This window comes from Bufo gargarizans, chromosome 11 (genome assembly GCF_014858855.1).
Source record: "Bufo gargarizans isolate SCDJY-AF-19 chromosome 11, ASM1485885v1, whole genome shotgun sequence".
NCBI classification, from domain to species: domain Eukaryota; kingdom Metazoa; phylum Chordata; class Amphibia; order Anura; family Bufonidae; genus Bufo; species Bufo gargarizans.
In genome coordinates this window covers 4,372,116-4,386,525 of record NC_058090.1, presented here as the reverse complement: position 1 = coordinate 4,386,525, position 14,410 = coordinate 4,372,116, and the positions used below count along the sequence as shown (strand labels likewise).

At 45.4% G+C, this 14,410-nt stretch overlaps 1 protein-coding gene across 1 annotated transcript; it reads right to left on the bottom strand.

The window, feature by feature from the left end:
* Nucleotides 1–6,169: 6,169 nt before the first annotated feature.
* LOC122922203 (E3 ubiquitin-protein ligase TRIM11-like) lies at nt 6,170–7,938 on the bottom strand. Its single transcript, XM_044272727.1, has one exon. It carries the CDS (start codon nt 7,933–7,935, stop codon nt 6,364–6,366), a length of 1,572 nt encoding a protein of 523 aa, XP_044128662.1. The 5' UTR covers nt 7,936–7,938; the 3' UTR covers nt 6,170–6,363.
* Between the last annotated feature and the right edge of the window lie 6,472 nt (nt 7,939–14,410).

Here is a 14,410-nt window from a genome sequence, read left to right as displayed (position 1 = left end):
GGGAGGGGACCCTGTGGCCACTGCCACCAATGATTTTAATACTGGGGGGTTGGGGGGGGCGCACTGCGCCACCAATGATTTTAATATTGGGGGGGGTTGAGGGGAGGGAGCACACTGCGTCACCAATGATTTTAATACTGGGGAGGAGGGGGGAGGGCACACTGCACCACCAATGATAATTTAATTAACATTTAATACAGGAGGCGGGTGCGGCACCTGAGGGGTTAACTGCCGCTAATTGCAGCCCTCGCCAGCACCCGCCTCCGGGATTTGTATTAAAGAGGACCTTTCATCTGGTAAAAAATTCAGAGCTAAGTATCATAATATGTACAGCGGTGCGCAGGGATATCACTGCACTTACTATTATCCCTGAGCGCAGCTCCATTCTCCTGCTACGTCCTCCGGTATCTTCGGAGACTTGGTTAGACTGCCCTTGTTCTCCTGGGCGTCTTCTTCTCCCAGGCTGTGAGCTCTGCACTGCGATTGGCCAGAGCCGCAGCCTGGAACAGGGAGACGCCCAGGAGCACAAGGGCAGTCTCTGCCCAGTATAACTAAGTCCCTGAAGATACCGGAGGATATAGCGGCAGAATGGAGCGGTGCCCAGGGATAATAGTAAGTGCAGTGAGATCCTTGGGCGCCGCTGTACATATCATACTTAGTTCAGAATTTTTTGCCAGATGAAAGTTCCTCCTTAAACATTTACTTTCATTGGTGGTGCAGTGCGCCCACCTCTCTCTCCTCATTGGTGGCAGCGGCACAGGGGGAGGGAGAGACTGCTTCCTTCTCCCCTGTACTGCTTAGGAGGACACGGAGCGCGCTGAGAGCAGGGCACTCATTGTTCTCTGATACTCTGAAGAAGAAACGAAATGGACACCATTCCATTACCATTAATGGTGGAAACATGGAGATAGTTCAAAGTTTCAGATTCTTGGGAGTTCATATTAGTCAGGACCTGTCATGGATAAAAAAACACAACAGAAATTACCAAAAAAGGCCTTCAGAGGCTTTATTTTCTGAGGAGTCTGAAGAAAGCACAACTCCCAAAACAGCTGCTAGTCAATTTTTACAGGTGCACCATAGAATCTGTTATCACATACTGCATTACAGTGTGGTACTCCGGCTGCTCTTCTGAGGACAAGAAGACCCTCAAGCGCATCATCAGAATGGCTGGCAGAATCACTGGTACTCAGTTACCATCACTGGATGACATCTTCACTGCTCGCTGCAGCAACAGGGAAAAAATTATCTGCGGGGATGCAACTCACCCCGGCCACAGCCTTTTCATTCTCCTACCCTCTGGTAGGCGTCTTAGAGCCCTACATGCCCACACCACTAGGCTGAAGAACAGCTTTTACCCACAAAACAATCAGTCTCCTAAATGCTCGGAGATTATTGCCCCTTCCTAGGATAGAAACTACCACAGACTGAAAGTAACTGCTGCATTCATGAACTCATGATGATCTCTGTCTGCAGTGGTGTCTGAATCAGTGTGTATATATACTCATGAGCACTTCCTACTTTTCTCTTGCTATATATATATGCTGTAAACTGTGAATAGTAAATGCCTTCTAGTGCAATGTTGTTTTTTTTCTAGTGTAATGCTTTAGTTTAAATGTCAGTTCTTGTTCCTCTGTCCATGGCATTTAGGATTGCTCCAACAACATTTCATTGTATTGTACATTGTATTACATTGTATTGTACAGTGACAATAAAGGCATCTTATCTTATCTTACTAGACTGCGCAATAGCGAAGCCTAGTATCGAAAATAGGAAAATCCTGGTATCGAGGTCATTACCAGGAAATAGTATCGATTGGGTATCGAAAATTCAATACCCGAAGCAACCCTAGCCTACAATAAAAATTTTATCCAGTGACCACCTAATGTACCTCCAGCCACATAATCACAAGTTCTTTTCTGTCAGGTGAATGCCTAATTTTTGGGGCCTGTACTCCCGTGGCCTAAAATAAAAATTTTCTAGGCTCCAGCAGGGCACATTTTTGAGCGTTTCCTTTTAGGACGCATAAAATGGCCCCTGATTAAAATACAGATTTTTGTGGGAATATTTGCCAATGATCCCCCTCTGGTATGTCACTGTCCATGTTGTGGGACTATTTTTGCACTACTAGTAAGTATGGTGGCTGCAAATATGACCTGAAGATTTTTCAGGTTCCCCTGCCATTAAAGTTAATGGGGCCCGCCGTGCACGCATGGTTCGCAAATATTTGATTGCGAACGCGCATTTGCTAACTGTCCCGGCCATCACTACTGTTAACTCCATTGATGTCATGGGTGGCTACCGACCGCTGCATTTAACCAGCTCAGCTCCCCTAGCTTAAACACCCTTAATGACCAGACCACTTTTTACAATTCTGCACAACACTACTTTCACGATTTATTGCTCGGTCATACAACTTACCACCCAACTGAATTTTACCTCCTTTTCTTCTGACTAATAGAGCTTTCATTTGGTGGTATTTCATTGCTGCTGACATTTTTACTTTTTTTATTTACCGAAATTTGGGGGGGAAAAATGACATTTTTCACTTTCAGTTGTAAATTTGTTTTTAAAAAACTACATTTATATATACATTTTTCTCTAAATTTATTGTTCTACATGTCTTTGATAAAAAAAATCAATAAGTGTATATTTATTGGTTTGCGCAAAAGTTATAGCGTTTACAAACTATGGGACAAAAATGTGAATTTCCGCATTTTGAAGCAGCTCTGACTTTCTGAGCATCTGTCATGTTTCCTGAGGTTCTACAATGGCCAGACAGTATAAAATCCCCACAAATGACCCCATTTCGGAAAGTAGACACCCTAAGGTATTCGCTGATGGGCATAGTGAGTTCATAGAAGTTTTTATTTTTTGTCACAAGTTAGCGGAAAATGATGATTTTTTTTTTCTTACAAAGTCTCATATTCCACTAACTTGTGACAAAAAATAAAAACTTCCATGAACTCACTATGCCCATCACGAAATACCTTGGGATGTCTTCTTTCCAAAATGGGGTCACTTGTGGGGTAATTATACTGCCCTGGCATTTTAGAGGCCCTAAAGCGTGAGAAGTAGTTTGAAATCCAAATGTGTAAAAAATGCCCTGTGAAATCCTAAAGGTGCTCTTTGGAATTTGGGCCCCTTTGCCCACCTAGGCTGCAAAAAAGTGTCACACATGTGGTATCGCCGTACTCAGAAGAAGTAGGGCAATGTGTTTTGGGGTGTCTTTTTACATACACCCATGCTGGGTGAGAGAAATATCTCTAAAAGACAACTTTTCCCATTTTTTTTATACAAAGTTGTAAAACACATACGGACGTCTGAATGGAGCCGTACAGGGGGTGATCAATGACAGGGGGGTGATCAAGGAGTCTATATGGGATGATCACCCCCCTGTCATTGATCACCCCCCTGTAAGGCTCCATTCAGACGTCCATATGTGTTTTGCGGATCCGCGGATCCGTGGATCCGCAAAACACATAAAGACGTCTAAATGGAGCCTTACAGGGGGGTGATCAATGACAGGGGGGTGATCAGGGAGTCTACATGGGGTGATCAGGGGTTAATAAGTGACATGGGGTGGGTGTAGTGTAGTGGTGTTTGGTGCTACTTTACAGAGCTGCCTGTGTTCTCTGGTGGTCAATCCAAGCAAAAGGGACCACCAGAGGACCAGGTAGCAGGTATATTAGATGCTGTTATCAAAACAGCGTCTAATATACCTTTTAGGGGTTAAAAAAAAAAATCGCATCTACAGCCTGCCATCGATCCACTCGTTTACCTGCCGATCCTGTGAACACGCGCGCCTGAGTGCGCGCGTTCACAGGAAATCTTGCGTCTCGCGAGAGGAAGCGAGGGCGCCTCCAGGAGGAATTACAGGGCCGCCGCCAGGACGCGATCCTGCGTACGGCGGTCCTGTAGTGGTTAAGGGGTTAAGTGGCTGGGATCGGAGCCAGCACTAATGTTACCATTGCAGCAGTGTTGAGCTGTATGTTACAGCTGACACTCGCTGCTGATGGTGGCAGCTCTGTCCCGGAGCCACCACCATCACATACAATACCAGGGGGATCGCTACAAAGGGCTGCAGGGATGAATCGGGGGCCGAACTGGTGAACGGAGGGCATCAGGGGCACATCTGGCATCGGGGACACAAAAGGGACCATGCCTGATTTCAGGTTCTGAGCTCCAAGTTGGAGATCAGAGGTTGAAACAGGCATTTTTACACTGCCGTGCTCCGATTGGTTAGTCTGCACAGCAAGGGACCACTCAGATTGGTTCCTTGCCAGCCTCTCCCGTGTCTCTGTTCTTTATAGTGTCAAAGCCCCAGTTAACAGTTTGGATGTAACTGTACGCCTGATTACGTTAAATTACAGGTAATCTGGATGCACAGTTACATCCAAATGCGGGAAGGGGTTAAAAAGAAAAAATTGTTTTGACATGGGACAAAAAGAAAAAGCAACCTAAGGCCTTGAACCCTTGCTTTTTACTTGGATGCCACATAGGCTAACTGTCAAGAAGCTGGCCATAGCATAGTGTTATTCAATGTATTGTGTCCCTTTGTGTCACAGCGCCATCTATTGGATTCATAGTCTTATGCCAGCCACTCTGCACACTAGCATCATTTTCCTCTCAGCGCCATCTATTGGATTCATAGTCTTATGCCAGTCACTCTGCACACTAGCATTATTTTCCTCACAGCGCCATCTATTGGATTCATAGTCTTATGCCAGTCACTCTGCACACTAGCATCATTTTCCTCTCAGCGCCATCTATTGGATTCATAGTCTTATGCCAGTCACTCTGCACACTAGCATCATTTTCCTCTCAGCGCCATCTATTGGATTCATAGTCTTATGCCAGTCACTCTGCACACTAGCATCATTTTCCTCTCAGCGCCATCTATTGGATTCATAGTCTTATGCCAGTCACTCTGCACACTAGCATCATTTTCCTCTCAGCGCCATCTATTGGATTCATAGTCTTATGCCAGTCACTCTGCACACTAGCATCATTTTCCTCTCAGCGCCATCTATTGGATTCATAGTCTTATGCCAGTCACTCTGCACACTAGCATCATTTTCCTCTCAGCGCCATCTATTGGATTCATAGTCTTATGCCAGTCACTCTGCACACTAGCATCATTTTCCTCTCAGCGCCATCTATTGGATTCATAGTCTTATGCCAGTCACTCTGCACACTAGCATCATTTTCCTCTCAGCGCCATCTATTGGATTCATAGTCTTATGCCAGTCACTCTGCACACTAGCATCATTTTCCTCTCAGCGCCATCTATTGGATTCATAGTCTTATGCCAGTCACTCTGCACACTAGCATCATTTTCCTCTCAGCGCCATCTATTGGATTCATAGTCTTATGCCAGTCACTCTGCACACTAGCATCATTTTCCTCTCAGCGCCATCTATTGGATTCATAGTCTTATGCCAGTCACTCTGCACACTAGCATCATTTTCCTCTCAGCGCCATCTATTGGATTCATAGTCTTATGCCAGTCACTCTGCACACTAGCATCATTTTCCTCTCAGCGCCATCTATTGGATTCATAGTCTGATGCCAGTCATTCTGCACACTAGCATCATTTTCCTCTCAACGCCATCTATTGGATTCATAGTCTTATGCCAGTCACTCTGCACACTAGCATCATTTTCCTCTCAGCGCCATCTATTGGATTCATAGTCTTATGCCAGTCACTCTGCACACTAGCATCATTTTCCTCTCAGCGCCATCTATTGGATTCATAGTCTTATGCCAGTCACTCTGCACACTAGCATCATTTTCCTCTCTTGGAATCCTAAACGCGTTCTGACCTGTAGCGGTGTGTGACCCATTAGAATTGTGTAGAAGCAGAGCGCCCTCCTTTGGACAGTCACTGTCTGTTCAGTCTCCTTTCACATATTAAGGCCCACTACTGCTCAGTTGTATGAATCTGAATTTTGGACAATATTAAAATGGAAATGTTATATGGCAAGTGGCATTTTTCATTTTGATTGGAATTTTGGCAGTGAAAATGTCTACAAGAGATGAAACTGAAATCTCAAATTACCTTTTTTAAGTTGTATTTTAGGTTTTTCATTTGATTTATAATTTTGATTGGAAAATAGCACTATGGGGACATGATCATTCATTGACAAAGTTGAAATTTAAAAAGCCAAAGTCTATTTAATTTTACATTTATTTTTGCCACATATTACCCACACTGGAGCTGGGAATGAAAATCCAAAGGGAAGAAATGCATTTTACTTTTCATTTTGGCAGGCATTTTGCAGACATGGGTTGTAAATGAAATGTCAAATTGGGATTTGAATTAGAATTTCATGTTTTTCGTTATCATTTTATTTTTGGCAGGTTTCACCTCCCACCATAGATCTTTACAGAACCTTTCCATACACACAATGCAGCATGAAGGGGCTTGGTGAAGGCGGCAGTGAAGGTGTGTAAGTGTCTGATGGGGTCACACAGCTCATAAAAGGACAGCTGCCCGGCCTCGTAGTCCAGACATATCCTGACTCTATCACTGGAGATCTTGTCAGGTAACTGGATATCTTTACCGTCATGTCTCACTGAATACTGATTAACATACCTCCACAAACTCCAGGACTTGTTATTATCCCCAATGTATGACTGACGCCCCCTCCTGTCTATACTGGGATAACACATCCCCACCCTCCAACCCCCTGATCCACTGCTCTCCACATCCCAGTAATGTCGCCCTGAGGTAAATCCCCTGCTGCTCATCACCTGATTCTTCTGAAATCTCTCTGCTCTTTCTGAACGATTCTGATTATTTTGTGTCCAGGTTGCAGTTTTCAGGTCGTCTGATATAATAATGTCATTAGCAGCTGTGTTTACATCCAGTAATATGTCTGCAGGACCCTCCACATAGATCCCTCTCCTTATATCTGTTATTATGTCACATAATGTGTGTAATTTGTCTGAGATCACAGCCACATCCAGATCACCTACATCATGGAGACATCTATTTATGTCCTCATCACCTCCTTCCTCCTCAGGATCACACAAGTCACCTGTATCTGGTTCCTGTAAGACAGTCAGTGGATCAGTCATGTTACACAGCTCCTCAATGTGTCCCATCTTCCCAGACAGCTCGTCCTTCTTTATTTCCAGCTTCTGGATCAGAGAAGAGAATGAGAGTGACTCTTCCTTTTCCTGCCTGGAGATCTCACTCAGGATCCTCTTCTCCAAGTTGTCCAGTTGTCTCCTGATGTCTGTAAACAGGGCAGTGACTCTCTCTGCTTCTCCAGATGCTTTTTCTTGAGCTTTTCTCCAGTGTTCCTCCAGGTTCTGGACTCTTTTCTTGGTCTCCTCTGTCTTTCCGGTCAGTTTCTGGAAAATATTTCTCAGTTTCCCTTTCTTCTTCTCAGAGGCCTCATCCAGCATCTCCACCCCATGTCCCTGATGTTTTCCAACCAAACTGCAGGACACACAGATACAAGCAGAGTCCTCAGTGCAGTAATACTTTAAAACTTCCTTATGGACAGAACATTTCCTGTTCTCCAGGGAAGTCCTGGGGTCAGATACGACGTGTTCTGATGACTTGCTGTGAACGCTCAGGTGTTTCTCACACAGAGAAGCCTCACACATCAGACAGGATTTAACAGCAGGTACAGGAGAGTCCACACAGTAAGTGCAGAAGATCACAGTTTCCGTCTCTTTATGTTGAGTAACCAATAAATTCTCCATAATGTTACGCAGAGCTAAGTTCCTCATCAGTGCAGGCCGCTCCTGAAACTCTTCTCTGCATTCAGGACAGGTATAAACCACAGACTCGTCCTGCGTATCCAGTACACGATCAATACAGACCCGGCAGAAGTTGTGTCCACATCTCAGCATTACAGGATCTGTATATGTCTGCAGACAGATGGAGCAGTCCAGCTCAGCTCTCAGATCAGCAGACGCCATGGCTGACAGAGGAAGACAGAAACAAAACTGCAGTTCTCTGAGGTTCAAAATCCAGAGGGCGGGTTTATACATGTGTGCACAGGGTGCGGCTGAACAGCACAAGATCAGTCACTAACACTATAAGGGGCACGCTCCCACATGTATCCATAAACATACCGGACAGCGTCACACTGTAAGGGGCACGCTCCCACATGTATCCATAAACATACCTGACATTATCAGACTGTAAAGGGCACGCTCCCACATGTGTCCATAAACATACCAGACATCGTCACACTGTAAGGGGCACGCTCCCAAATGTATCCATAAACATACCGGACACCGTCACACTATAAGGGGCATGCTCCCACATGTACCCATTAACATACCGGACAGCATCACACTCTAAGGGGCACGCTCCCACATGTATCCATAAACAAACCGGACACCGTCATACTATAAGAGGCACGTTCCCACATGTATCCATAAACATACCTGACATCATCACACTGTAAGGGGCACGCTCCCACATGTATCCATAAACATACCTGACATCATCACACTGTAAGGGGCACGCTCCCACATGTATCCATAAACATACCTGACATCATCACACTGTAAGGGGCACGCTCCCACATGTATCCATAAACATACCGGATACCGTTACACTGTAAGGGGCACGCTCCCACATGTTTCCATAAACATACCGAACACCGTCACACTGTAAGGGGCTTGCTCCCACATGTATCCATATACATACCGGACACCGTCACACTATAAGGGGCACGCTCCCACATGTATCCATAAACATACCTGACATCATCACACTATAAGGAACACGCTCCCAAATGTATAAATAAACATATCGGACACTGTTACACTATAAGGGGCACGCTCCCAAATGTATCCATAAACATACCTGACATCATCACACTGTAAGGGGCACGCTCCCACATGTATCCATTAACATACCGGAGAGCATCACACTGTAAGGGGCACGCACCCACATGTATCCATAAACATACCGGATACCGTCACACAGTAAGGGGCACGCTCCCACATGTATCCATAAACATACCTGACATCATCACACTGTAAGGGGCAAGCTCCTACATGTATCCATAAACATACCGGACAGTGTCATACTTTACGGGGCACGCTCCCACATGTATCCATTAAGATATCGCACAGTGTCACACTATAAGGGACACGCTGCCACATGTTTCCATAAACATACCGGACACCGTCACACTATAAGGGGCACGCTCCCACATGTATCCATAAACATACCTGACATCATCACACTGTAAGGGGCACGCTCCCACATGTATCAATTAACATACCGGACAGCATCACACTGTAAGGGGCACGCTCCCACATGTATCCATAAACATACCTGATACCGTCACACTGTACGGGGCACGCTCCCACATGTATCCATTAAGATATCGCACAGTGTCACACTGTAAGGGGCACGCTCCCACATGTTTCCATAAACATACAGGACACCGTCACACTGTAAGGGGCTTGCTCCCACATGTATCCATATACATACCGGACACCGTCACACTATAAGGGGCACGCTCCCAAATGTATCAATAAACATATCGGACACTGTTACACTATAAGGGTCACGCTCCCACATGTATCCATAAACATACCTGACAGCATCAAACTGTAAGGGGCATGATCCCACATGTATCCATTAACATACCGGACAGCATCACACTGTAAGGGGCACGCACCCACATGTATCCATAAACATACCGGATACCGTCACACAGTAAGGGGCACGCTCCCACATGTATCAATAAACATATCGGACACTGTTACACTATAAGGGGCACGCTCCCAAATGTATCCATAAACATACCGGACACCGTCATACTATAAGAGGCACGCTCCCACATGTATCCATAAACATACCTGACATCATCACACTGTAAGGGGCACGCTCCCACATGTATCCATAAACATACCTGACATCATAACACTGTAAGGGGCACCCTCCCACATGTGTCCATAAACATACCGGATACCGTCACACAGTAGGGGGCACGCTCCCACATGTATCAATAAACATATCGGACACTGTTACACTATAAGAGCACGCTCCCAAATGTATCCAAAAACATACCTGACATCATCACACTATAAGGGGCACGCTCCCACAGGTATCCATAAACATACCGGACAGCGTCACACTATAAGGGACACGCTGCCACATGTTTCCATAAACATACCGGACACCGTCACACTATAAGGGGCACGCTCCCACATGTATCCATAAACATACCTGACATCATCACACTGTAAGGGGCACGCTCCCACATGTATCAATTAACATACCGGACAGCATCACACTGTAAGGGGCACGCTCCCACATGTATCCATAAACATACCTGATACCGTCACACTGTACGGGGCACGCTCCCACATGTATCCATTAAGATATCGCACAGTGTCACACTGTAAGGGGCACGCTCCCACATGTTTCCATAAACATACAGGACACCGTCACACTGTAAGGGGCTTGCTCCCACATGTATCCATATACATACCGGACACCGTCACACTATAAGGGGCACGCTCCCAAATGTATCAATAAACATATCGGACACTGTTACACTATAAGGGTCACGCTCCCACATGTATCCATAAACATACCTGACAGCATCAAACTGTAAGGGGCATGATCCCACATGTATCCATTAACATACCGGACAGCATCACACTGTAAGGGGCACGCACCCACATGTATCCATAAACATACCGGATACCGTCACACAGTAAGGGGCACGCTCCCACATGTATCAATAAACATATCGGACACTGTTACACTATAAGGGGCACGCTCCCAAATGTATCCATAAGCATACCGGACACCGTCATACTATAAGAGGCACGCTCCCACATGTATCCATAAACATACCTGACATCATCACACTGTAAGGGGCACGCTCCCACATGTATCCATAAACATACCTGACATCATAACACTGTAAGGGGCACCCTCCCACATGTGTCCATAAACATACCGGATACCATCACACAGTAGGGGGCACGCTCCCACATGTATCAATAAACATATCGGACACTGTTACACTATAAGAGCACGCTCCCAAATGTATCCAAAAACATACCTGACATCATCACACTATAAGGGGCACGCTCCCACAGGTATCCATAACATACCGGACAGCGTCACACTGTAAGGGGCACGATCCCACATGTATCCATAAACATACTGGACACCGTCACACTATAAGAGGCACGCTCCCACATGTATCCATAAACATACCTGACATCATCACACTGTAAGGGGCACTCTCCCACATGTTTCCATAAACCTACAGGACACCGTCACATTGTAAGGGGCTTGCTCCCACATGTATCGATATACATACCGGACACCGTCACACTATAAGGGGAACGCTACCACATGTATCCATAAACATACCTGACATCATCACACTATAAGGAACACGCTCCCAAATGTATCAATAAACATATCGGACACTGTTACACTATAAGGGTCACGCTCCCACATGTATCCATAAAAATACCTGACAGCATCACACTGTAAGGGGCACTCTCCCACACCGGACAGCATCACACTGTAAGGGGCACGCACCCACATGTATCCATAAACATACCGGATACCGTCACACAGTAAGGGGCACGCTCCCACATGTATCAATAAACATATCGGACACTGTTACACTATAAGGGGCACGCTCCCAAATGTATCCAAAAACATACCTGACATCATCACACTATAAGGGGCACGCTCCCACATGTATCCATAAACATACCAGACACCGTCACACTGTAAGGGGCACGATCCCACATGTATCCATAAACATACCGGACACCGTCACACTATAAGATGCACGCTCCCACATGTATCCATAAACATACCTGACATCATCACACTGTAAGGGGCACGCTCCCACATGTATCCATAAACATACCGAGCACGGTCACACTATAAGGGGCACGCTCCTACATGTATCCATAAACATACCGGACAGCGTCACACTGTAAGGGGCACGCTCCCACATGTATCTATAAATATACCTGAAATCACCATACTATGAGGGGCACGCTCCTACATGTATCCATAAACAAACCTGACATCATCACACTATAAGGAACAAGTTCCCAAATGTATCAATAAACATATCGGACACCGTTACACTTTAAGGGGCACGCTCCCACATGTACACATAAACATACCGGACAGCGTCACACTGTAAGGGGCCCTCTCCCACATGTATCCATAAACATACCGGACAGATTTACACTGTAAGGGGCACGCTGCCATATGTATTCATAAACATACCGAACACCATCAGACTGTAAGGGGCACGCTCCCACATGTATCCACAAACATGCCTGAAATCACCACACTATAAGGGGCATGCTTCCACGTGTATCCATAAACATACCTGACATCATCCCACTATAAGGGGCACGCTCCCACATGTATCCATAAACATACCGGACATCATCACACTGTAAGGGGCACGCTTCCACATGTATCCATAAACATACTGTACACCGCCACACTATAAGGGGCACGCTCCCACATGTATCCATAAACATACCTGACATCATCACACTATAAGGGGCACGCTCCCACAGGTATCCATAAACATATAAGAGAGAATTTATAGGCGGCTATTAATGATAATAGCCTGCACTCATCCCTTGTAGAATGTGAGCTGTCACAGGCAGGGACCTTTCTCCTTCCCTTCCAGTTTGTATCTTGTCTTGCTAATGATTATGGTACTTATATAGCATGATTCAGTCCAGCACCCCTTTTTATATGTGCATATATGTATATGAAATAAATAGCACTTTAATAATAAAGAATAATAATATCAGCATTAGATCCTGTATTATCAGTAATATAATGTGTTATTTCTTTTAATGTTGATGATTACGGCTTACAGGTAAAAGCAACCCAGTATCTCACAAAATTGGATTATATAAAACCAATTCAAAAATTATTTTTAATACAGAAATGTTGGCTTACTGAAGAGTATGTTCTGCATATGCACTCAATACTTTGTTGGGGCTCCTTTTGCATGAATTACCACATCAATATGGCGTGGCATGGAGGAGATCAGCCTGTGCACTGAGGTGTTATGAAAGCTCAGGTTGCTTTAATAGTGGCCTTCAGCTCTTCTGCATTATTGGGTCTGGTGTCTCTCATCTTTCTCTTTACAATACCCTATAGTATCACGATCGGCGTGACTATCACATACGTGACACAGAGGGAGGGAAAGAGGAAGGCCCTGCCCAAGTGAGAGGGAAGGTGGTGACCCCTGACTCACCTTGCGGCTGGCACCTGGCTGCCCTGACGTCCCTAGATGGGTTCCTCACCCGTACGCCGATCACGTGCCTAAAACCCTGGCTTTCCCTAAGATGAGCCCTAGATAGTGAACAGGGCGGTGGGAACACTAGTCCGCACCACTAGCTCTAAAGGAAAACACCAAGGGGAGGACAGACAATACAGACTCAACATATAATCCCAGGTGGGCGACAACAGGAGACAACATAAAGCCCAACAGGGATCCGGAGGGTAGCACTCTGGAACAACAACCAGGATTCACAGCTCCAGTGGGTCAGTATAGAAGTCCACAATAACAGGAGGAGGTGGCAGCGGTGATGGTTCTAGAGGTGGAACATACTTCTTGATTAACGACTTATGGAAGACGTTATGGATCTTAAAAGTCTGAGGTAGCTCCAGGCGAAAAGCCACAGGGTTAATGACGGCTACTATTTTATAAGGACCAATGAACCTAGGGCCCAGTTTCCAAGAGGGAACCTTCAACTTAATATTCCTAGTAGACAACCACACATAGTCATTCACTCCTAGGTCCGGACCTGGCGACCGTTTCTTATCGGCCATGCATTTATATTTACCACTCATATTTTTCAAGTTAGCTTGCACCTTCTGCCATACCGATGAAAAAGATGAAGAAAACTGTTCCTCTTCGGGAACCCCAGAAGACCCCCCCTCTTTGAAAGTACAAAATTGGGGATGAAAACCGTATGCACCAAGAAATGGTGACTTGCCAGTGGATTCCTGACAGCGATTATTTATGGCAAACTCGGCTAACGGTAAATATGATGACCACAACTCTTGGTTTTCAGACACAAAACACCTTAAATATGTTTCTAGGTTTTGGTTGGTACGCTCAGTCTGTCCATTTGACTGAGGATGGAAAGCTGAGGAAAAGGACAAGTGTACCCCCAAACGGGAACAAAAAGCTTTCCAAAACTTAGAAATAAACTGGGTTCCCGATCCGAAACCACATCGGAAGGGACCCCGTGAAGCTTCACGATTTCACTGATAAACACCTGAGCAAGAGTCTTAGCATTAGGAAGTGCGGGTAGCGCAATAAAGTGTACCATTTTGCTAAACCTGTCTACTACTACCAAGATAACTGTTTTACCCGCAGACAACGGTAAGTCAGTGATGAAA

What these genes read in the sequence shown, in the direction of transcription:
- LOC122922203 (XM_044272727.1), bottom strand. Translation starts at nt 7,935, where the DNA reads ATGGCGTCTGCTGATCTGAGAGCTGAGCTGGACTGCTCCATCTGTCTG.